General features: G+C 43.4%; 1 protein-coding gene across 1 annotated transcript in view; it reads right to left on the bottom strand.

The window, feature by feature from the left end:
- Positions 1-25,000, bottom strand: part of FOCAD (focadhesin) — a 2,336,882-nt gene that overhangs the window by 725,209 nt on the left and 1,586,673 nt on the right. The window contains exon 25 of the mRNA XM_044060381.1: positions 18,032-18,140. Coding sequence (XP_043916316.1) covers positions 18,032-18,140 — 109 coding nt within the window. The remainder of the gene's footprint in view (positions 1-18,031; positions 18,141-25,000) is intronic.

Here is a 25,000-nt window from a genome sequence, read left to right as displayed (position 1 = left end):
TTCTTCACTCATGCCTGACTGTCGTAGATTTTGTCACACACAATCCACCTCTTTGCCGGATGCCCTCGTTTTCTCTTGCCTTCTTCCTGTGTGTTCCAAATCTTCTTCAAAAGATTTTTTCTGCCTTTGCGACCCGTACCCAAACCTATTCTCTTTGACTTTCTTTGCAATTGCAGCTACTAAGGCTTCTGCTCTGATGTCCTCCTTTCTTTATTTGTTTCTCAGTGGGCATCCTACCACCTTGTCTCAGGCACTTCATTTCCATCACCTCTAGCTTCAACTGCTCTGCTTTCACTACCTAAACACCTGTACCATGCAGTAGTACTGGTCACACCATTCAAATACCTTACTTTTAGTTTCTGTGGTATTCTTCTGTCACACACTACCCCTGACATTGTGTCATTTCACTGCAGCCCCTCTGATTATAGCTTTGACCTCTTCATTCAGACTTCCCTTTTCCTCAACCACGCCTCCCAGATACTTGAAGCTGCTAACCTGTTCGACTACTTTACTTTCCATTTTAGTTTTCACCTTCTTCAAATTTCCCATTTTGCTGATATTACAACTGTCTTATCTAGATCAATTTCATCCCATGTGCCATCAGTGCTGCATTCCATTCCATTATCATTTGCTGAAGTTGTTCTTCAAAGTCTGCGTGAAATGCCACATTGCCTGCATACAGGAACTTTGTTGATCTGTTCCCCCTGACCTGAACAGCAGTGGGCTCAGAGCTGCACCTTAATGCATAATCACTGCCCACAAGCAACCTCTCCGTGAGTCTGAACACTGTTTGTACTTGTGTCATTGGATCCTTGTGCATATAGTCTGCACTAAATCTACTAATGTTTCTGTGACTTTGAACCATCACAAAACTATCTAAATCAGCTTTCTTAGTACCTTGTCATATAGATTAGGAAAGCCCATTTGAAATCTTTCCTCATCTCTAGCTTCTTCTCAACTATCTGCCTTGCAGTAAACAGTCACTTGTGCTGCATCCTGATTAAAATCCAAACAGCTCATCTCCCATTTTACCTTCTACTACTCTGTGTATTTGTTTCTCAATCATTTTCTCTCCAGAGCTTTCATACAGTGTGACAGACGTTTACACCTCTATACTTCCCACATTTGTGAATATCCCTGCTTGTTCTTGTACAGTGGCACTAGACTGCTTATTCTCTAGACGTATGGGATACACATCTCTCCTTACTGCTATGAGTACCCTCAGGGGACATTTCTCCCCTAACTCACCCATCTTGATCATATCTGCTGTGACCTCATCTGAGCCTGTTGCTTTCCCTGACTTCACTTTCCTTAGTGCTATTCTTATCTCTTTGACCAAAAGCTGTGACAGGTACAGTATAACCTCTGTGGAGTTTTCTTCATTCAAAAGCTACTGGAAGTATTTCATTCATCTGCCTTTGATTCCCTGTGGACTTGTAAGCAGGTTGTTGCTGGCATCCTTATAAAGGGTGTCTAATGACTATTTCTTTATCTTGTTGTCTTTGCCTTGCAACCTGACAGTTTCTTTGTACAGTCTGCTGAATCACTTTCTAGAAGTTGGTATAGTACACCCTGACGCCATGTTCTTTGCTACTGCAACTGCTCACTTAGTCCCTTTGTAAACCAACCAGTATGCCTTCTTAGCCTGGTCTGACTATTTTACCTCTCACTACACTTCCTGAAGTTTTGCTTTCCACCATCAGATTTCCATATACACTATTTCCATACCTGGCTCGGCTACAAATTTGTTCTATAGTCCTCACACACAATTTTTTGAGGCGCTACTAGTCTTCTTCATCTCCACCTATTTCCTCTTCTTGAGGTTCTAGAACCCTTACTGTTATCCTTGAACTCTTGTACTTTCTCTCCAGTCAACTTCTACATCTTCAGCCTAGTCTCTCTGTTGGCCTTAGAGCCTTCTCTGACCACTGCTTACAGCTGATTGTGGGAACCTGTGGTTTATGTGGGCTGTTTCACTGGACATGACTCTACAATCACTGATTCTACCACAATGCCTTTTCCTTACTAGAAGGAGGTCAATTTGAGTTGCATGTTGGCCACTTTTGTATGTGGTCTTGTGACCATCACTTTTATTGAACCATGTGTTGGCCACCATCAAGCCATATGCCAAACAGATGTCTAGAATGGCCTCTCCTTGTCTGTTACTGTTGCACCACCCATGTGGACCCAGGTAGTCCTTATATCCTGTTATATCTTTCCTGCTATATACACCCAGTTCCACCATTGTCAACACAAATTAAAAGTTATGTACTCACCATAACTAGTCATTTGTGTTGTCAATTTTCATTCTTCCTCAACACATGGGTTCAGATACGATTCTCAGATCCAACTCAGCCTCACACTCCAGACTTTGGATCCAACTCACGAGCACCTCCCTCTATCCATAATGCCTTAGTTCATCCTCATTACCTTTGTTGCCAATAGGCCCATATAGCTAGACAAAGACAGGGACAGCTGATAGAGAAAGAAAAGATTCAAACCAGGAACTGTTGGTTCAAAAACCACAGTCCTACAGGTCTCTCCAGAAAATGAAGGAAGGGGGATGGATGGGAGGGAAGTTGAGAGAATGAAAATGGACAACACAGATGCCTAGTTAGGGTGAGTACATAACTTTTAAATCTAATGTTGTCCTTTTCATCCTTCTTCAACCCATAGTACAGAGTCCTCAGCTACGCTGATCTTGGGTGGGCCTCATAGAAGGATATTTCGGAGTACCACCGAACCAAACATGGAACTGTTTATAGAAATAATATCTAATCTGTAACAAGTAACAAAGGTATGAGCACTAGACCATGTGGCTCCTGCACAAATATCATCAATAGATGTTCTAGACCAAAAACCAGATGAGGCAGCCATGGTTGAATGAGCCTTGGGTGGTTTGGGTAAGGCCACATCTTGTTGAGAATAAATCCAAGAAATATAGTTTGTAATGCATTTTTCTAGAGTTACTTTAGAAACTGGGAACCCCAATCATTTTTGTGAAAAAGAAACAGTTGATCTGATTTTCTGATTTGTTTTGTCCTGTGAAGATAAAATCATACTTGTCTATGTACGTCAAGGAGATGAAGCACATACTCTCCTTTTTTCGAAAAATTTGGAAAGAAGACTGGTAAATGAATGGAAGGATTAATGTTAATTTCAGAAGCCACTTTGGGTAAAAAAGGCATAAGGTAACCCTCTCTCTATTTGTAAGATGATTTAAGGAGGTTTTGAGGAAAGAGTCCAGAGTTCAGATATCCTATTTGTGGAAGCAATGACTACCAAAAAAACTGTTTTCCATCAAAGAAATTTTAAATCAATTTTAGCTGAAGGTCCAAAAAGTTTTTGAGCTGGATCTTGTAGCACAACTGTGAGATCCCAGGGAGGTGACGGATCCATTAATGGGGGTCTGAGAAGTAAAACACCTTTTAGAAATGCTTTGCATAATTAGGAAGAAGCCAAAGAATAAGTTCTATATCCTGTGTGAAAATTAGAGATGGCTGCTAATTCCAACTTTATCGCACAGAAACTAGCTCCTTCTTTAAAAAGGATTGCTGAAAATTCAAATACTGCAGAAACTGGAGCAAAGACTGGGTCACAATCTCATTATTCAAAGCCCAAAGGGAGAACTTCTTCCACCTGCTCTTGTAAACTTTCTTAGTAGATTATTTTTGAGAGTCCAAAATAATGGTACATACTGGCTAACAATGCTTGGGCTAATTATTACTGGAAGTGGCAAAACCATGTGGTTAGTGTGAGGGCCTGGATATTGGGATGTTGGATCTCTGATAAGTGAGAGAGGAGATCTGGAGATGGCTCCAGTACCCATGAGGAGAACGAAGATGAGACTATAGGAAGGGGAACCATACCTGTCGAGGCCAGAAGGCGGAAATCAGGATGACTAAGCTCCTCAACCAACTTGTTTTCTGCAGAAATTTGGGAATCAAAGGAACAGGGGGATAAACATAAAAAAGACTGAAGGGCCAAGCATGGACTAGAGCATCTCTCGGTGACTCTCCCTGAGTTGGGATAAGAGCAAAGTACCTGCTGCACTTATTGTTGTGGGGAGACACAAAGAGGTCACAGCAAGGTCAGTCTCAACAACAGAAGATCCTTTTTACCACAGACTGATTGAGACCACTCGGAAGGTATCAGGATGGACCTGTTAGTATGTCCACTAACATGTTAGTTTTCCCCAGAATGTGCATTGCAATTAGAAAGTGGTCTGATAAGATCACCCACTCCTACTCTCTCATGGCCTGTCTGCAGAGGAGATCAGACTGAGCTCCTCCTTGTTTGTTGATGTACCAGACCACAAACATGTTGTTGGTCTGAATTGCAGTAGTGCCTAGAGGAACAGCATCCTGAAAAGCCTACAATGCGAGTATGACTGCTCTCATGTCTAGTACACGGATATGTAGGATTGGTTTCTTGAGGGGACCATATGCCTTGGACCATCCTTCCTAAGAAATGCCCTCCTACCCTAGTTGGGAAGCACCCATGGTCACTATGGCCATTGGAAACGGCAAAACAAAAGGTCGGCCTAGGTGAATGTCTGATTGAATCCACCAGTGAATATGCCATTTGCAAACTGAGGTTAGCTTGACTAGAAAGGATAGGAGTTGACAAAATGGACCACTGAACAGCTAGTGTCCAATGAAGGTCACACAAAGAAATGTGCCAAGGGAAGTAATGCAATGGCTTCTGCTATACATCCTAGTGCTTGAAGAACTCATCTTTTTGGAGGAGATGGTTGGGAAATAAGTACAGGAACCTCATTACTTACGATGGATATGCAATGAGGTGGTAGAAAGGCTACCTCTGTTGTTGTACTCAGAGGTGTACCAATGAACTCCAGGCTGTGGACTGGTGTTAGGTGTGACTTGGTATAACTTTTAGTTATGTACTCACCATAACTTCAGATGTTTGGGATCCATCTCGCCTACATTCTGACTGATGGGTTCGGAGCCGATCCCTCGGCTCCGACTCGGCACGCTTATGCCAAAGAGCGAAGTCTCTTATTGGCTGAGCTTATTATATCCCAGGATGCACCACTACCATTCCCCCAGATCTAGTTTGTCCGCATACATGCACACATGCATACCCTGCTTATATAACATCGTCAGATGAAACAAGATAAAACAGTAGAACTCAAAACCGTTCAATCTCTTCTGATCTCCAAGGCAGGTGGAAGGAGGGTGGGTATTAGGAATGTAGGCGAGATGGATCCCAAACATCTGAAGTTATGGTGAGTACATAACTAAAAGATGTTATGTGATCCTATCTCGCCTACATTCTGACTGATGGGACAGCGTCCTAGCACCTGAATCCTGGGTGGCTCACTGGAAAACACTCCTGAGTACCGTGGAACCAAATGATGCTCGTCCTTTAGATGCCACATCCAATTTGTAGTGGGAAATGAAAGTGTGCGGATTGGACCAAGTAGCCGCAGCACAGATTTCCGATATAGCGAGCTTGGAATGAAAAGCTATAGAAGTAGCCATAGCTCTGGTAGAATGAGCTTTGATAGATGTTGTAAGTTGCTTATTTAAAGAAGAATAAGCCTGAGTTATGCAATCTCTGATCCATTTTGAGATAGTAGCTTTTGTGATGGTTTGGCCCAGTTTATTATCTGAGAAGGACACAAACAACTGGTCTGACTTACGAAGTTGCTGAGTCCTGTCTAAATAGAAGCGTAATTGCCTGTGAACATTCAATTTATGAAGAGTGTATTCTGCTTCATTGGAGAATTTTGGGAAGAAAACTGGTAGCTCTAGAGATTGTTGTAGGCAGAAACTAGAACAGACCTTTGGGACAAAGGATGGATTAGGCCTAAGTGATACACTATCCTTGTGGAAAATCAAGTACGGTGGCTTAATAGACAGGGCTTGAAGCTCTGAAACTCTTCTTGCAGAAGTAATTGCAACTAAGAAGGCAGTTTTCCAAGACAGATATTTTAACTCGCATGTAGCAGCCGGTTCGAAAGGGGGAGATGTTAATGCGCGAAGCACCAAATCAAGATCCCACGGAGGTGCAGGATGAAAAATTGGGGGTCTTAATAGGCTCGCACCTTTAATGAAAGTTTTGCATAGTCTGCTGCTCATCAAAGGAGGATCCATGGATTCGTGGAATTTAGAGATAGCCGCAAGTTGGACTTTAATAGTTGAGACAGAAGATCCCTGATTAAACAGGGATGTTAAGAATTTCAAGACCTCTGGGACAGGAGCAGTGATAGGGTCTAAGCCCTTGAGTTGAGCCCAGATAGCAAACCTCTTCCACTTACTAAGGTACAATTTGTTAGTGGTGGGTTTGTGGGCCGAAGATAAAATGTGAACAACTTCCGGGTCTAGTGTGTGCCTTCTAACTAAAGTCGGAAGCGGAGGAGCCAAGCTGTCAATTTCAAAGATTGAAGGGACTGATGCCGATGTCCCGACTGATGGATTAACAAGTCCGAATTAGGTCTAAAGTCCACGGATCGTCCACTGCATGCTTCTTCAGGTAGGGAAACCATACCTGACGAGGCCAGTATGGGGCAATCAGTATCATTGAAGACCCCAGTTGAGAAGCTTTTTGAATAACTCTGGGAAGAAGCGGAATTGGAGGAAAGGCATAAAGTAGCCCTGTTGGCCAAGGTTGTGCTAGAGCATCCATGGCTGGTACTCCCTGATGTGGGATCAAGGAGAAGAACCTTTGGCACTTGGTGTTTAGTGGAGTTGCAAATAGGTCGCAGCAGCGTCCCCATCTCCTGAAAACCTGAGCTGCTACTGTGTGGTTTAGAGACCACTTTCGTGAGGAGAGAGAATTGTCCTGCTCAATTTGTCTGCCAATATATTTGACTTTCCGGGATGTGGGTCGCTACCAAGAAGCGGTTGGTAGCTACAGCCCATTCCCACACTCTCATGGCCTCTCTGCAAAGGGGATACGATCTGGTCCCTCCTTGTTTGTTCAGATACCAAACCACCGACATGTTGTCTGTGTGGATGGCGATGATGCCCTGAGGAAGAAACTTGTGTAAGGCTTGTAGGGATAGAAGTACAGCCCTCATCTCCAACACGTTGATGTGGAGAAGAGCTTCGTCTGGAAGCCAGGAGCCCTGAACTAGCCTGCCCAGACAATGCCCCCCCCACCCTATCTGGGAGGCATCTGTCGTCAGGGTAACCACTGGAGAGGGGAGAACAAAGGGTTTTCCTTGATTCAAATTGGATGTCTGAAGCCACCAGCGAAGGTCCCTTTTGCATATTTCCGTAATCATGATGTGATGATTGAGGAAGATCCTGAAAGGACCATTGAGTTGACAAGAGCCACTGAAGAATCCTCATGTGTAATCTTGCCAGAGGAACTAAAAGAACCGTGGCAGACATTGAGCCTAAAACTTGTAGAACCATCCTGGCTGGGGCTTTGGATCTCAAGATCAGAGCTTGAACTTGGCCCTGTAAAGTTTGGATCCTTTCGGCAGGAAGAAAGACGCGCATCAATCTTGAGTCTATCTCTGCTCCTATAAACTTTATGCGTTGAGAGGGCAGCAAGACAGACTTTGACCAATTGAATGTAATCCCCAGGGAAATACCCAGGGAGATGGTGGCTTTGAGGTTGTCCATTAGTAGATGCCTGGTGGTGGCAGTCAGGAGCCAGTCGTCGAGATAGGGAAACACTTGGAATCCAAGACTTCTCAGGTGAGCCGTCACTACTGCCAAACACTTGGTGAACACCCTGGGGCTGTGGTGAGACCAAAGGGCAGAGCGCACAATTGGTAATGACTGACTCCCAGGCTGAAGCGCAGATACCTCCTGGATGCCTGATGTATCGGTATGTGATAATAGGCGTCCTTGAGGTCTATGGAGCACATCCAAACATCCTTCTCCAACAATGGGAGAATGGATTGTAACGTGACCATTCGAATTTGGATTTCGTGACGGATTGGTTCAGTCTGCTGAGATCCAATATTGGTCTCAGGTCCCCTGTCTTTTGGCACTAAAAGAACCTGGAGTAATTTCCTGATCCGATCTGGTCTGTGGGGACCGGTTGGATGACTCCTTTCTAGCAGCTTTAAAGCTTCTGCGGCTGCCATTTCCCTTTGACTGGGTGGTGGGTCCGGGATTCTTTTGGACGGTGGGGGCGAGTATGTGAATGGGATGGTGTAACCTCCGGCAATGATCCGAAGCACCCATCTGTCCTGAGTGATTGACTCCCAGGCTTTTAGGTGCTTGGCAAAAGCGACACCCGACTGGCTCGAGCAGCACAGCCGGACAACCCCTCATGACGTGTGGGAGGCTGAAGAGCCACGAAAGGACTCGCGGTCTCCAGAATTGCGGGGCCCTCTGCCACCTCTGGGACGGCGTCTCCCTGAAAAATTTCCCGTCCTCAGCCTCTGGAACGGCAATCTTCCGGCTGTTGGGAGAAAAACTTGCGAGACTTGGAACCACATTTTCCCACCTCCTTTAGCCTTGGGGTAAGGCCGAAGGGAGTGGAATAACGGCACCTACGGCAGATAAAGTTTTTCCCTCTTGCTCACAGCGGGTAAGGGTGTCTTTAACCTTGGGTCCAAACAATGAGGACCCATCAAAGGGAGCGTCGGCGAAGGAAGACTTGAAGGCCTCCATGAACTGACACAAGCGGAGCCAGGCTTGTCTCCGTGAGCCACGCCTGTGCCTGCCGCTCTACCCCCTTCGCCGCATAGGAAATGAGCCTCATGGACGAGTTAGAAATTGACGTAAGGATAGCCAACTGAGAGCTAACCGACTGGGCTAGCTGCTCAGGTAGGTTACCAGAGGAATCTGACAACTCCTTGACCAGATCCCTCTGAAGCCTGGTAAAATGTGCCAAATAATTCAGAGACCTTAAAGTAAAGGCCGCTGAAGTCAGGGTGCGCTTCCGTACCTGTCCATACTCCTAGACTCCTTATTAGGAGGATGGACGGACGTTGAAGCCTCTGCCACGTCCTGTTGTGTAGCAGATGCCACCACCATGGCATCTACAGCCACGCCTTTAGTGAGGAACTCCTTCTCGGGGAGCAGACAAAAATTTATTTGGACGAGAAGGGACTGGTTCCACGGTATCTGGATGTTCCCACGCCCTTCGATAAACTAAATCCAGAAGCTCGTCAAGGGCGGAGACACCCAGGAGGCGGAGGGCTGAGCCCCAAAGGCCTTGAGGAGCACTGACTCGTCAGCAGAGGGGGTTTGGATATCCAGCCGCCTCGTTGTTTGAGGATCTCTAAGATGTCTGCAAATGAGACATCATCCGAGGGCGACTTGGGACCCCTCTGCATCATCCAGATCAGTGTCTGATGTAATAGACTCGGGGAGTCCACGTGCTTCCTCTTGCACGATCTCTTCCTTGGGGGTTCCTCCGAAGACAACTCCGAAGAACCCTCAGGAGGAGGGAACCCCACTGGGGTAACCTCAGGCCCAGGCTCCGCTGACTACGGACAGGGAACTGCCAAAGACCCAGTCTCCACGCCCAGGGAAGGTGCCGGTAAAGCCGGAGAGATGGCCGAAGAGGACTTGGCCAAGGCACTCCTCATGGCCCTGAAAGCCGGACCCCCAGAATCCTGGGAGTGTCCGGTCCCCGGAGCCGTGATAGCCGACGGAAGTCCCAGCGAAGCACCGCGGGGGAGGCTCGGAACCGCAAGCATAGGTCCCGAAACATCACCCCCGGGTCCAGCTGAAGAAGTCCGCGTACCAAACTCGGACCCGAAGGCCCGGGTTGGAGTAAGGGTCGGAGCCGACCCTGAGATCTCCACCGGCTCCAACAGCACCTGCTCTGACGGAGCCGAAGCGGTCGGAGGAGGAATGGCAATGGGGTGGGCCAAGGTCATCGGCTCCGAAGCCAACTGGGTCGGAACCGAAACAAATTTTTGGAAGACTGGGGACTGGAACAGTCTTTGGAGCACCCTGTCTATATCAGAATCTGACATCCTCGAAGACCGAGAGGAAACAGAACGGGTTCGAGAAGGCCTCTCCAACGGCCCCAAAGGGCTAGGGGACCGGCTCCGGCGACTTCGATGAGTATCGGCGCCGAGGGAATACACATACCAGATTCCATCGGTGCCGAGGTGGACTTGGCGCCGAGGAGGAAGTGTCTGAGCGGGCAACCTTTGTCGGCTCCGAGAGCAGTGGAGCCGACGAAGGTGACCCGCCTCTCGATGCCCCAGCCATCGGCTCCGAAGCCAGAGGAGTCGATACTGGTGGCATCGAGGCAGACAGTTTCAACCTCGGCTCCGAAGTCCTTGGAGCCGAAGGAGAGGCCTGCCTATGTTTCTTAGCGGTCGGATCCGACGGACTGGTCGGAACCGGCGCCTTTCTTTGGCCGGAGAAGGAGAGGACGCCAAAGCTTCTTCGAAGAAGGTTTAATTAATCCCTTAAGAATTAATTTATTTTTCCTCTCCTGGAGGACCCTTGAGGAAAAAGCGTGACATACGCTACATGATTCCTGTAAATGTTTTGCCCCTAAGCAATACACACAGAGCGAGTGATCGTCCGTGATGGACATTTTGAAACTACATTTTACACATTTTTTAAAGCCCGAAGGCCTAGGATTCTGAGACATTATGGGGGGAATTTCAGTAATCTGACTGGAAGAAATACAATTACTGGTGACACCCCTAAGTATAGGCTTACAGTTATCACTCGCAAATGACAGGGGCTTAGAAACCCTGTAAGAACAGACAGCTACCAAAAGCTTTAAAGCCTTTTACTATATATATAGAAGGGTTGATTAACCGGGAAGGCCCTAGATGAAGGGGGCCTAGCAAACACAACCCAGTCACACAACAAATTTCCACAACAAATTCAAACCAACCACACAACAATGTAAGAATAGCTGTTAAAACAGCTTTTTTTGAGAGAAAACAGCAAAACTGACAGAAAAGTTAGTCAAAAAAGAACTACTCAGCTCAGCCAGCTCGAGACCACGTCTTCGCAGGTTAGCGGCAAACGAGATCTGGGGGAATGGTAGTGGTGCATCCTGGGATATAATAAGCTCAGCCAATAAGAGACTTCGCTCTTTGGCATAAGCGTGCCGAGTCGGAGCCGAGGGATCGGCTCCGAACCCATCAGTCAGAATGTAGGCGAGATAGGATCACATAACATCTTACTGTTATCCCTAGTGACTAATCGGGACTGTAGGAGAAGACGCTTAGAGGGGGTGGTGAGGAGCCAGTCATCTGGATATGGAAACACTCAGAATCCTTTGAGTCTCAGATGAGCAGCCACCACTGCCATTCATTTGGTAAACACCCTAGGGGCTGTGGTGAGTCCAAATGGTAGGACTCTGAATTGGTTGCGACTCCCAGCCAAAAGCACAAGTGCCTTCAGGAATGCCTGTCTATTTTGATGTAATAGTATGCATCCTGAAGATTTATCAGCACATCCAATCATCTTTGTAAAGAAAAGGCAAGATGGACTGTACCGTGATCATTTGGAACATCGAATCCTTCACATACTGATTCAGTTTGCTTAGATCCGAAATTGGACTGAGGTCCCCTAGCTTCCTGAGCACTAAAAAGAAGGGTGAGTAAATTCCAAAACCCATTTGGTCTGGATGGACCTTTTGGAGGACTCATTTCTCTAGCAGCTTTTGAATTTCTTTTGCTGCATCTTTCCGCTTACTGGGTGGAACATCAGGAAGTTTCTTCTTTTTATGAAAATGGAATGAAATAGTCTCTGGATAGGATGTTTAGCACCCACATAACTTTTGTTATATATGAACAATCTTCTGGGTGCAGGGATAATCATCCCCCAACTGCCTACAGAGATGGACAGTCAGGGAACGCTGGAAGGGTCTTGTCCAGAAAGTAATCTCAGAAACCCTGGTTCTGAGGGCCTCCTCTGTCTCTAGGGCAACATCTCACAATAGAACTTCCTCCTCTGCCTCTGGAGTATCCCTGCGTGGATCTTGGAAATGTCCCTGAAACTTTTGGAACCATATTTTCTTAGCAGTTCTCTGATTCATTCCTGGAAAAGGTTCACTGAGGAATAGAAAATTTTACTCCCAATGCAGACAGAATCTTTCCATCTTGTTAGCTGCAGGTACGCATCTCTTTTACTGACGGCCCAAATATGGGTGTGCCATCAAAGGGGGTATTGATAAAGGATGTCTTAAAAGGCTCCACAAAGTGGCATAGCTGTATCCAGGCATGTCTCCTTACGGCAATGTCTGAACTAGCTGCTTGTAAGGTGCCTTCAGCTGTGTGAGAAATCAAACTCATTAAAGCATTTGATATAGACAAGTGAGTGGCCAGCTTAAAGGATGTTCTTTTAAAATCCTCTGCAGACATGGACTCAGAGTATTTGATAGCACTTTATTCAAATCTCTCTGAAGTCTTGCAAAGTGTGTTAGGTAATTAAGAGACCTCAGGGCAAAGATCACTAAGACAAAGACTTGCTCTCTGAATCTGTCCAACGATCTAGACTTCCTCTGTGGTGAATGGATAGAAGAGCGCTGTTCTGCTAGCTCTTTCTTGGGGGCTGCTGCCACCACCATAACATCAACTGGGACCCCTTTGCTCCAGTGGGGTCTGTCTTTTGGAGGGGCTAAGAATTTGTCAGGTCTTTCCAGAATAGTTTTGACAGTATCCAGTTCCTTCCAAGTCCAGTGGGAAATTAAATCGATGAGTTCATCCTCCAGGGGATAACCCAAGGAGTAGACAGGTCATTACCAAAAGCTTGCAAAAAACTGATTCTTCCAGAGAGGGATTTTTGGTAGACCAGCCACCCTTTTGTCTAAGGATCTCTAAAATGTCTCTGAAGGAGATGCCTTCTGGTGGTGATCTAGGGGACTTTTCTCCTTCATCAAAATTGGTAAACTCCATGACAGACTCCACTGGGGAGTCCATGTGCCTCCTCTTGCATGTTCCCTTCCAATGCACTTCCTTCATGGGATGTTCAGGGAAGGCATCAGAAGAGAGGGGAACTTCCTCTACTGGAACCAAATGGACATGTATTGGAAGTGGCTGTCCCTGTGGAGTAGGCCTGATCGAATCACAGCTCAGATCCAACGAAGGAAAGGGTGCAGGATCTGAAAAATGAGAAGGCGGTTTCCTGGATAGAGAAAAAGCCCTTTCCATGACCTCAGATAGCTGGACCCAGAGAAGCCTCAATCAACCAAGCCAGAGCTGAAGCCCTCAGCAAATGCAGATCTCGACCACCTTCGGATCCAAGCCTTGAGGATGGAACTGGACCTTAACTATCCAGGGATGAGACTTTGAGGTGCAGGGATGGATCCAACAACATGACAGTTGATCCTGGCAACACAGATCTGGCACCATCACTTCAGCTCTGGGACCCATTCTGATCCAACGTTATCAGAGAAGGACCAGTCGGAGATACCATCGGGTAAAAGAAGAAATCTTCAGATCCAACTCAAGACCTCTCTGGGTTTTCAGATCCTGGGACTTCGAAACAACTGGATGGATCTAAGAAGAGAGAATAGTATGGGATGATGTAGGGAGGCTCACGGATCCGATAGGGGAAGGAGGCGGTATGACCCCTATCTGGATCTGTGCTTTGAGAAATTTTTGCATCATCCTAGCCACACCTGCTTCTGACAAACTTCTGGGGGACCTGGAGGATGTAGTGGATGGAGGTCTTGAAAGTCTCTTTGGAGTTTGTATCAAGGGGATGCAGAGCAGATGATATTGGTCTAACTGTAAACTTTGCTGTATGAAAACTTTGTGAGGTGCCAGGTTTTGGATCAGTGGAGCTAGGATCTGAAAAAGGTGGTGTTGGGCTTGCCAATATAATTACCGGATCTGAAGATTTTGGATCAGAAAGTTTTGGATCTGAAGGTCTGGTCTCAGGATCCAATGCCGTCAGATCCGAGATGTCACAACTTTTGAGTGGAGGCTCCAACAAAAACCTGGGTGACTTCAGTGGGTAGCATTTTCTTTGCTCTGATGGAGCAGACTTGACCACTTTATAGGGAGACTGAGCCCCTGAAGATGTAGCAATAACAGGAAGAATTCCCTTTAATATTAAATTGTTGCGTCTGTCAGCCAAGGCCCTTGGATTAAAAGTTGAACAAACTGAACAGTTTGTGTCCGGGTGACTGGCTCTGAGGCAATAAACCCCACTACCTGTGGGCATCTGATTCAGGATTATGCCCACAAGAAGTGCATTTTTTGAAACCCATTGGTTTATCCAACATGGTTGGGAAAATATCCAGAGTATAGGCTGCAAATGTAAATAAAGAACACAGTGAAAGGAAAAAGGCAGTTTTTTTTCCTAAGGAGGGAAAGCAGATAGAAAAGAATAATTACCAACAATGTAATTTAAAAAGATGATCTTGAATGAAAGGTAAACCGAATACCAGCTATGGTAAGAGAGACAGTACTATATATTAATATAGTACAGCTTCTAATGCCAGCGAGAAGTAAGAGGAAGGATAAATATAAACAGTCTAAAACAAATATCTTTTGAAAACAGAATAAAAGGATTAACTCAAAAATCTTCACTATAAACCAGCTCAAGAGTGTGTCCTGTGTCTCAGCACAATGCCAGCAAATGAGATCTGGGGTAATGGAGATTGACTTGGGCATTGTGGATAGAGGGAGGAGCTCGAGAGTTGGATCTGAAGTCTGAAATATGTGGCAAAGTCGGATCCGAGGATCAGATCTGAACCCATGGATTGAGGAACAATAAAAAGTACATCAGATATCATGCTTTCCTGCTTTAGTGAGTTGGTCCTTCAGCTGTTGCCTGAAGGCACTCTTCCTCACTTTCACAACCATGGCTGAGATTATGAATGCTACCTTATCCTTACATTTGAGTCTGACTGCCATCTGTCTGTCACAATTCCCACATTATTTCCAGTCTATCCTTCTCCCGAGTAGTAGAGTCTGGATCCCAAGCCAAGTGGCTTTGGTTTACTGCCATTTTATCTTGCTTCCTGTACAGAGAGGATGTCCAACTTCCTCCTAACCATCATGTAATCCATTTTCAAGCTGTGCCCTGTCAGTTAACTTGTATGCAATGTAGCAATCCTTAGTTCATCTTTGGCAGGTTGATTACTTTTACTCCCAGCTTTCAGTCATCAGAGTTATCTCAGGTAACCCAAGCTGGACAAATGGACACCAGCCAGTCAGTAGCTCATTGACCTAGAGCTTCTAGGCTTTATGGAAGGTGCAGAGATACCTCCCTCCATTACCGTGGGTCCCTGGCATAGGTCAGAGTGGGCAAATGTCTTCAACCCACTTATCACCAGTAAATACCCATGCCCATTTTTGGTGACATTAGTCAATATGATCAAATCACCTAGAGACAATTTTTATACCATCAAATGACTAGCCTTGACACAGCACCCAGTTTGTGAGCTGTGCTCTCCTATCGAGGGAATAGTGCACACACATGCTGCCCAAAGCAGTTGGTCTATACAACTCTTCAACTGATAGGCACCATCTAGACTCTGTGTTATTGTCAACAACTCCATTCTTGGGTGAGTTTGAAATGAAAATACCTATCATATTTTTGGGAGGTGCAAGGTACAAGCAAAACTCCACACTGGCATCAGCCACAGGTTAGGATCAAATCCTCCTCCTGCATGGAATGCAAAGACCTTAACCATTATGCTAAATTCGTGCAAGTCAATATGAAAGCATTGCCTAATCTGCAGACTATCAGGTACATAAAATAACACTAACATACAGTTGTGAGATGATAAGCAGTGAGTTTGACATGAATTTTATCTTATGAACTATGTTAAATGAATCTGTTATCCCATGTTATATGTATATTATAACCTGAACTACAATGCATTTTATGTGGTGTTACAGTATATTGTTTTGCAGCCTTCATATAGTCAACAACAGGATTACATTTGCATTATAGAAAATAGAAGTTATGTACTCACCATAACGTTCCATCTGAGTAGATACTTCATTTGTCTGCAACCTGTGGGATTCGGATCCGACCTCGGATCCGAGCCGGCAGCTTTCCAAGCTTCAAGATCCGAGCTCCTAGCTTGTGGCCACACTCAGTACACTTTGAAAAAATAGCTTTTGATTCAGCCATTATCCTATCACACACACACCCAAACACTAAAGGGGGGAGGGGGAGAGACAATTTAAAACTAAGAGAGTTTTTTTGTTTTTTTTTTAACAAGGAAGGTTTTGATTAAAACAACACACACACACAAATTTAACTAGAAAATTTCAAAGTTTTGAGAGAAAAAAGGAACAATCTCACCAAATGCTAGGAGCTCTTCACAGAGAAGCAACCGTCTTTAGCCGCGGCAAAAAACGATCTGAGGTAATGTAGTTGGTAGCATGGGATTATGGGTAGGGGGAGGAGCTAGGAGCTCGGATCTTGAAGCTTGGAAAGCTGCCGGCTCGGATCTGAGGTCGGATCCGAATCCCACAGGTTGCAGATCAAATGAAGTAACTACTTCAGATCTTGCTATTATTATCATGAACTGTAACTTATAAAGTGGAGTTTTTCTCCATGCGCCACTGAGCAAAATGAGAATTTGCCCAGTCCGATTTTCAAAGACGATAATTATAAATGAATACGATATAGAAAAACAAGTTATAACAAAACCTTTAGACTGTATGCCTGTTTCTTTACTTTGCTAAGCTGGCATTAGTCACCGAACTTCCACTCTCATGCAACTGGATCCTGCAGTGCCAGAAGTGTCACCTGAATGTGGGCTGTCTGGGTCACAGTCAGAACTCCCCCCCCCCCCCATACAGGTGGCTGTGTACCCTGATCACCCCTTACATTAATCATCTCCATGGTCAATGTACCTTAATGGAAATGTCGCCTGCTGCAGCAGCTGTCCTCAGTCTCCCTTATACTACTATCTAACTACCAAAAATGCTGCCATAGACTATGCCTTAAAATGACTCTCATGTGAACCAGTGTCATGATGACAAATGGCATTCTCCATTACAGAAAGGGACGAAACAGGAATAAACCATGGTGACACACTCTACAAGATGATGTTATTGGCTGCCCAAACAAGCAACAGATGATCTTTATGGTCTTCAAAATATAATAGAACTAAATAGGCTACAGTTAAATCTCTCCAACCTGAAGTATAAAGTAGATAAAATACATGAATGAATCCAAGAATACATTAATTTAAGCAAAATCAACAATTACTAATGTACTGAGTAAGTAAAGAAGTGTAACTTGCTCATCTGGTCAGAGGTGCCACACACCCCTCTAAAACAGCTGCAGTCCCCATTTTCCCTTTCTTCTGAATCCCTCTATACTTTTTACAGATCTGTACAATAAGACCACATACTTCATACAAGCACCATTTGTTTGCAAAGTAATATGTCATGAATACTCTTCAGAATCCGCTCCAGGCAATTTTATAACTCATTCTGTATAGCTCTTACACTATTTAATGTTAAGTATTCTCTTAAGACACCCTCCCCAAGTTCTTATGTTCATTTTGTTTATACAGCCAACTACTCTACAAGCTATGGGCAACTACTGAAACCTGTGTTCCTAAAACAAAGACATTGGTGAGGAATGGAATTCTTAAGGTTTCATCACCTAGGACAAGTTGGCAATATTTTTCTTCCTTTATAAGAAATGGAGCATCTAATTCCACTTGTGTTTTCCTACTTTTGAAACAAGCCTTTAGACTTTACTAGAGGTCACTCCAACCTTGGTCACTACTCTGACTTTCCACTCAGCAGGAACAAAGAGCTACCATGAGCTGTATCATCTTCCTCTAATTCAGCTGACCTTCTAAAACCAAAAGACCATTGCTAAATTTGAATGCTTAGTACAAAAACAGAATTCCAACCATGTTTCTGGAAAGCTACAACTGTGCCACTTAAGTTTAGGACACACTTTCTTAACACAAACTTTCTGGATGCAAGTTATTTCTCCCCAAAGTAAGCAACCCAAACCCCATTTATAACAAACAAAGAAAAAATTGACAAATGAATGAGCCTGGAGATCTATTCTGACACAGGCAAGGACACTAACAACTGCTCAAGTATGCCTGTATTAAACATTTATGCATAGTATGTGAAATACTACCATTCTTCCTAGTATAAGTTACAGAGTTTTCTACTTACCTGGTGTTCTCCTTCAGTCTCTGATGGCAGGCTGCTTTCATGTTTGGCCACAGTAACTGCAAGTCCAGTCAATGCCAAAATACAGTTCCCCTGTATGCCAGGGCTGTCTCTGCAAAAACAAACAATACAATAGCAAAGCATAATGACTAGCTGTCACACAATTTTCTTACTCAAGCAATGGCAATTACTAGATAAGATATTTAAACTTCACACCAGCATTCAACCAACACAAAGTCACAATAACGGTCCACAAATGTAAAACTCTCAGTACTCACACAAAAGAAAATATGAGGGTCCATCTGTCCTTATAAAAGTGATATAGTTTGCTCACCCTATCAAGGTACGGCAAGCCATTCTGTATCAGTCATCATATCACCTGGCTACGAATTTTTATATGGCACACAGGAATGTACTATACAGATTTTTTTTTTCCTTGATAACTTCTTCCAATTGGCATAATGGTTAAGGTGTTTACCTTACAGACACAAGGTACAGGGCTTCATTCTCACATGAGGTTAATTGGCTAGGCTTAAAATGGCCCACAAGGACAGTTAGCCTACTATGAACCTAGTTTAATAGCTATATAATATGAAAAGGAGGGAAAGACTAGCTGTGTAAAATCTTACCATAACAGCAGATGTCCTTCTTTTCACTCTTGCAGTATTCTTCATCTTAGGAATCTCCTGCCAAGGATTTCCAAATGTCCGGCCAGTATACCAATGCCTTCAGATCTTGTATGTGCAGTACATCACACACATGCTCCCCATACAAGACATAGGGCATAAAAGAGAAAAGTCTCCATACGCCAAAGGAGGCTCTGCACATCCAGAAGTAGAAAATGTAAAAGGAAGACCCTTGACCAGGAAGGAAACCAAAACTCAAAAGAAAAACAGGGGTGGAAGGATGGACCAAATATTGCAACAGTCAAGAGAAGGGCATCTACTATTATGGTAAGATTTTACACAACTTTTCTGTGTTCTACTCCATCACTGTTGCAGTACCTTTCACCTTGGGGAGAGAACAAAAGCTCAAGAAAATGACTGGCAGGTGGAAGGCTGGGAAGCTTTCCTCAATGAATCTGTGCAGAATGGCTCTAGCAAAACCTGCTCTGGTGCTAGCGACCATATCCAATATATAATACTTAGTAAAGGTATGCACTGAAGTCCACGTAGCAGCTTCAAGGATGGAATTGTTGCCACAACCCTTTAAGAAAGCACCAAGAGAGGTAACAGTCCCAGTGGAGTGAGCTCTGATGGAAGTAGACAGACATTTGCCATGAAAAGAATAACAAAAGGAAATGGCTTTAGATATCCATAAGGAGATGGTTTGCTTAGAAACAGTCAAACACAATGTCCTGGTATGAAAGGAAACAAAAAGCTGGTCAAGCTTACGAATGCGCTTAGTTTTATCCAAATGATACCTGAACTGTCTGTGCAAATCCAAAGTATGAAGGACTCTTTCACTAGAAGACTGAGGACAAGGAAAGAAATCAAAGGAGTTAAACGAAAACCCATTAGCAGGATTGGTATGAAGGGACCCCCCTATCTCAGTGAAAAAAAAAACAAGAAAGAAGGGATGACCATAAGGGCCTGAAGCTCAGAAACCCTCAGAGCAGAAGTAAGAGCAAGTAACTCATGCTGCAGAGAAGTTGAATCTGCAGGCTCAAAAGCAGCCAGAGTCAATTTTTCTAAAACAAAATTAAGGTACCATGGAGCAGTAATAAGCTTCATTGGGGACCTTAGATGAAAGACGTCTAAGAAAATATTTGACCTCAAAGAAGGATTCAAGGGCAGATAGGCACAAATAGCTGACAAATGGACCTTTACAAAAGAATAGGCCAAACCAGACTGAAGCAACTCACACAAATATGAGATAACCAGAGGGACTCCCACTTAAAAGGAGTCCTGGTTAAGAGCATGGTACCAGACAGAAAATCTCTTCCATTTGGGCATATAAGACTTTCTGGGTAGAAGTTTTCTTGCCTCCTGTAAAACCCTGAGCATGTCTGAGAAAAGAGGTGCCTCAACCCTATCTCCCACAGTGTCAGTTGAAGAGTGGACAAGTAAGGATGGATGAGTGACCCCCCCCCCCGTGTCCTGTGTGAGGAGGTTCAACTGGTGAAGTAACTTGTGGTGATTGCCACTGGCCAGATGCATTAAGAGGTGGGAACAAGTGCTGTCTTGGCCAAAAGGGAGTCAACAACAAGATTTTTTGAGGAGTCCAGCTGAATCTTCTGCAGGACTCCTGGAAGTTAGGTAAGGGGAGGGAAGGCAGACTGAAACATCACCTTCCAAGGAAAAGAAAGGGTGTCCATCTACCACACCAGATGGCATGGCACCCTAGAATAAGAAGAGGGAGATAACTGTTCAGAGGGTATACAAAAAGATCTAACTGAGAAATACCCCACCAATGGACTATGTCCAGAAACGCATCTCTGTGAAGCATCCAATCATGAGCCAGTGTTTTGAACCTACTCAAAGAGTCTTGCCATTTCAGTGCACTTGAAGGAATATACACTGCCTGAAGAGTTAACTGAGAGCCAGAACTCAGGCCTGAAGAGCCAGCAGGCAGAGAAGGTAAGACTTTGTGCCCTCCTACTTGTTGACAACTGCATAACTGTGGCACGGTTCATGTAAACCTTCAGAGGGCCTGGAGAGAACATGGGGTGAAAAGCTTGAAGGGAGAGAATCACAGCTCTCATCTTTTTGATGCTGATATGGTCTGACGTCTGATGGGGAGACCCAAAGACCTTGAACTTTCAGATGACCACAGGAAGTCCACCATCCCATGTCTGAAGCATCAGTGAACAGTTCCTGAGAAGGAATCGGAGGCTGAAAGGGCAGGCTTGGGTTGAGAGTAAGTTGCTGAATCCACCACTCGAATTCCGCTTTAGACAAGGAAGGAGAGGCACTCTGGAATCCAGATGTTGGCAATGCTGAAGCCAAAGTGACATGAGGTACCACTGAAGCTTTCACATGTGCAGTCTAGAAATGGGGCATTGGAACATAACAGGCCATGAATCCCGGGGCTTGAAAAAACTCTCTGGGTGAAACAGCAGGCAAAGGAAGAAGAAACTGAAAGAAAGCTTTTGGAGGTAGAAGAGAGGCCAACATTGACACTGTCTGAATCCTGCAAGTTAGATGCACACGATCCTGAGATGGAGTCAGGACACACTTTTGGAAGTTGATAGTGAATCCCAGACTTTGAAGGAGGGATATGGTAAACCCCAGATCCTGAAACAGAAAACTGTTAAAAGTTGCCTGAAGCAACATGTCATCTAGATAAGGAAATATCTGAATGCCTTGGAGCATGAAAAAGGCAATGACAAGAGATAGGCATTTTGTGAAAACCTTTAGGGCAGTAAAGAGGCCAAAGGGCAAAGCAGTGAACTGAAAATGACAGGAAGAAACAGAGAAATGTACAAACTTCTTGAAAAGAAGGTAAATAGAAATATAAAGGTAAGCATCCTTCAGATTCAAGGACACCAGAAAAGCCTGGGGTAGTAAAAGAGGAAATGGGGTTTGAAGAGTAACCATCCAAAAAGAAGGAACCTTGACAAAGGTGTTGAGGAAGGAGAGATCCAGAATAGGTCTCCAAGTGCCCACCTTTCGAGGAACAAGGAACATCCTGGAGTAAGATCCCTTTCCTACTTGGGAAGAAGGGACAGTTTGAATAGTTCCCTGGTCCACCAGGGACACGAGGACCTCTAAAAAAATAAGGAAGTTATTCTGGAGGAGTTTGGGAAATTCCTGAAAAAGGAGGGAGAAACTTACAAACAACAAAGTAATCTGACAGATGACAGACAGAACCCAAGAATCCAAGGTTGAGAAGTTGGGGGGGGGAGCAGGCTTGTCAGATAAAGGAGGGATCTGGATCACAGAAGCCTGAGAAGACTTAGTAGTAGAGGCTTATTACTCTTTCTGCAAATAAAATCAGACATAGTAGGATATTTCCTTTGAATCCTACAGACAGGAGAGAGAAAAATATATGTTGAAGATCTTGCAAAGCCTCCCCGGCACGGATAAACTGAGTTATGTTACCAAGTTCACTAGTGACAGTTTTAATTTAAACAAGATCATTTCCAGAAATTGGAATGTTTTGGTCACAGATCCCTTTACCAAAACTATAGTGGGTGAATTTCCCAGGTTCAGTTATAGAACATCTCATAATTTGAAAGAACTTCTCTGTTTAGAAAGAACTACATTATATAGTAAAGTAGACTGTGATAAGTTTGGCACCTTTCCTTGTGGCGGTTGCTCCACGTGTCCCTATATATCTAAACACATCAGTTTTTTACATCCAGAAGGCATATTCACCTTTATTCCCAGATTTTTTAGTGATTGCAATAGCAGCAATTTGATATATTTGGCTACATGTGACCACTGTAATGTGTTTTATGTAGGATTAACTAAAAGACGGCTCCGTGATAGGGTCTATAATCATTGTTATGACATCAGGAAAGGGAAAGAAAGTAATGCTTTAGCCAAACATATTATTGAACATAACACTCACAAGTTTAGCTTTAAAGTATTAGAGAAGTTACCCCTGAACCCTAGAGAAGGAGACAATAACAACCAGTTAGCTATTAGAGAGCTGAAATGGATTTTGACTTTGAAAGCCCATATACTTCCTGGGATTAATCAGTCTGTATCAGTTAAGCCTATTTTGAACAATAGGAAGAAACATTAATATGGTGTTGAATTTCATTAATTTATAGTTATTTTCAGACAGATTCATTGCTATATTTGATTGTAATTAACAATGAAGTGTTTAGATTACCATACATCTACATTCACATAAAATTTAGTATAATGATCTATGTTTCATAATTTCATATCATTCATAAAAGTTATTAATACATCAGTTTACTTATATTCATCATATTTTTTATAGGTTGATTATAAATACCTTTATAAAATATAGCACTTATATGAATGTTAATAGTTTTTTATCATATTAGACAGTCAAGGTAACACATAATCATACTCCATTTTACAGACTGTCACAATAATCTTCTCATTTTCCATGCAAGCGAACCCCTGCATGTTATGACTTTCACCCAGTTTACGGAATGAGGGACTTTTGAAGTTAAGGTCCGAATATCAGGAAATGCCAACGGTTCATGTTTTATAATTGTATCTGACTTCTTTATATTCACTGCCCCACTGTTTTATAGTTTTGCGATGGAACATCGCCAACTAACTATGTTCACATTTTTATCACATGGATGAGATGACTAACCAAAGGCACCTCGTTATGTAAGATGTTTCACATTGCCGAACTGGCTATATGTTGTTTGAGAATTTAAGTCATTATACAGTAGTCGTATGGTCACTAATTAATTACAGTCTTTTCAGACTTAAACTCTTAGGTTGTATATAGTAATGGTTTTATGCTGAGGGACTTCTCATTAAATACCTATGTATTTCATGTTCTAACAGTGAGATAACCTGGACATCTGTTTTTAGATAAACTTTTGGGATTTGGGTGACGCTCTCCCTCTCTATTGTTTACTGTTTCCATGGTTCCCAGCATATCGTATTTTTATCTCTATCGCAGCTTATTAGCTGTCGATTGTATTTTATTTTATTTCATTGTTTTGCGACGTGCTATCGCTAATCAATTATGTTTAATATATTATTATGTGAAGGAGATGAGTAAATAAATGTATTTTATTGCGCTAGAACTAATATAATGCCGGATTGGCTATATGTTTCTTGAGAGCTCACATCATTATACATCAGCTGTATGGCCAGTAATTACTGACAGTCTTCTTTAAGGCTTAAACACATAGACTACATGTTTTTTGTTTTTATGCTGAAGGGTTCTTCATTGAATATACTGGTATTTTATGGTTTAAAAGTGATATGATTTGGATATTTAGTTTTAGAAATAGATCTTGGAACTTGTGTGACATTTATGTTGTCTTCCGTCCACTGTTTTCGTGGATTTCAGAACAGTGTGTTTTTTTACATTTAGCACAGCTTGTTAGCTGTGGAACGTGTTCCAACTATTAAGTTACAGAGTATACAAGTTTTAAAGCGGCAAGTCCTGTACTTAATTTACTGACTAATTTTGAGTTTAATACACTAGTCAATATACAATGCATGCGAGCTTGTACTATAAGCAATGCCAATTTTGGCCAGCTTCGTTGGCTTAAGTAAACAAGCAGACATTAGTTAGGTTGGCGCTACGGAGTTGGAGCCAATATAATTTTACAGGAATTTTGTTATACCGTTAGGTTAGCGTACTGGGATTTCAGTTTTTAATGGTACTCATGTTTGTAGCGCTTAAGTGCTTTTAACGCTTTTGGTGTAACCTTGCGTTGAAGCATTACTATAAATGTTTACAGTATTGCAACTAATATGCTCCTTATGTGTTTGAATTTTTATGAATTGATCAGCTGCTTTTGTTCAGTTTTAAAATACTGTTTATTGCCGATTTAAGAACACTAATAGCTAATTACAATAATGATTAATCACTGCTCTGTATTTTGGTTTTCGCGCCAAAAGGATATGTATAAAAGAAGTTTGATTTTTTCATGGTATTTACACCTGAAGAAGCGTAGTTTATCTACGTGAAAGCGCTTGTGTTTTTATGTAACAATAAAAGACTTTTTACTCATCTGGTCCTTCCATGTGGTGACTCCAGTTTGGATCTATTATCTACATATGTTGAAGATCTTGCAAAGCCTCCCCTTTTTCTTGACAAGACTTGAGCATTTCAGCAGCAACAGCAGCAGTGGTCCTAAAGAGGGTATTATTATCCAAAGGAGCATCCAGTAACTTGGCCTTAATGTCCCCAGGTAAAAACTGTAGATGAAGCCAAGAGTAATGCCTCATGACAGACTCAAAGGCAGCACCAATGGAAAAGGCATCAGCAGCACATGACAGAGTGGTGAGCCACTTGAGAGGTAGAATCCAAAAATAGATAAAGCAGAAGACTTACCTTTAGAATCAGGGAGGACAG

This window comes from Protopterus annectens, chromosome 2.part0 (assembly GCF_019279795.1).
Source record: "Protopterus annectens isolate FY-2018-M chromosome 2.part0, PAN1.0, whole genome shotgun sequence".
Classification (NCBI taxonomy): Eukaryota; Metazoa; Chordata; order Ceratodontiformes; family Protopteridae; genus Protopterus; species Protopterus annectens.
The sequence above is the reverse complement of the archived record's forward strand: the minus strand, read 5'-3'. Positions and strand labels throughout refer to the sequence as shown.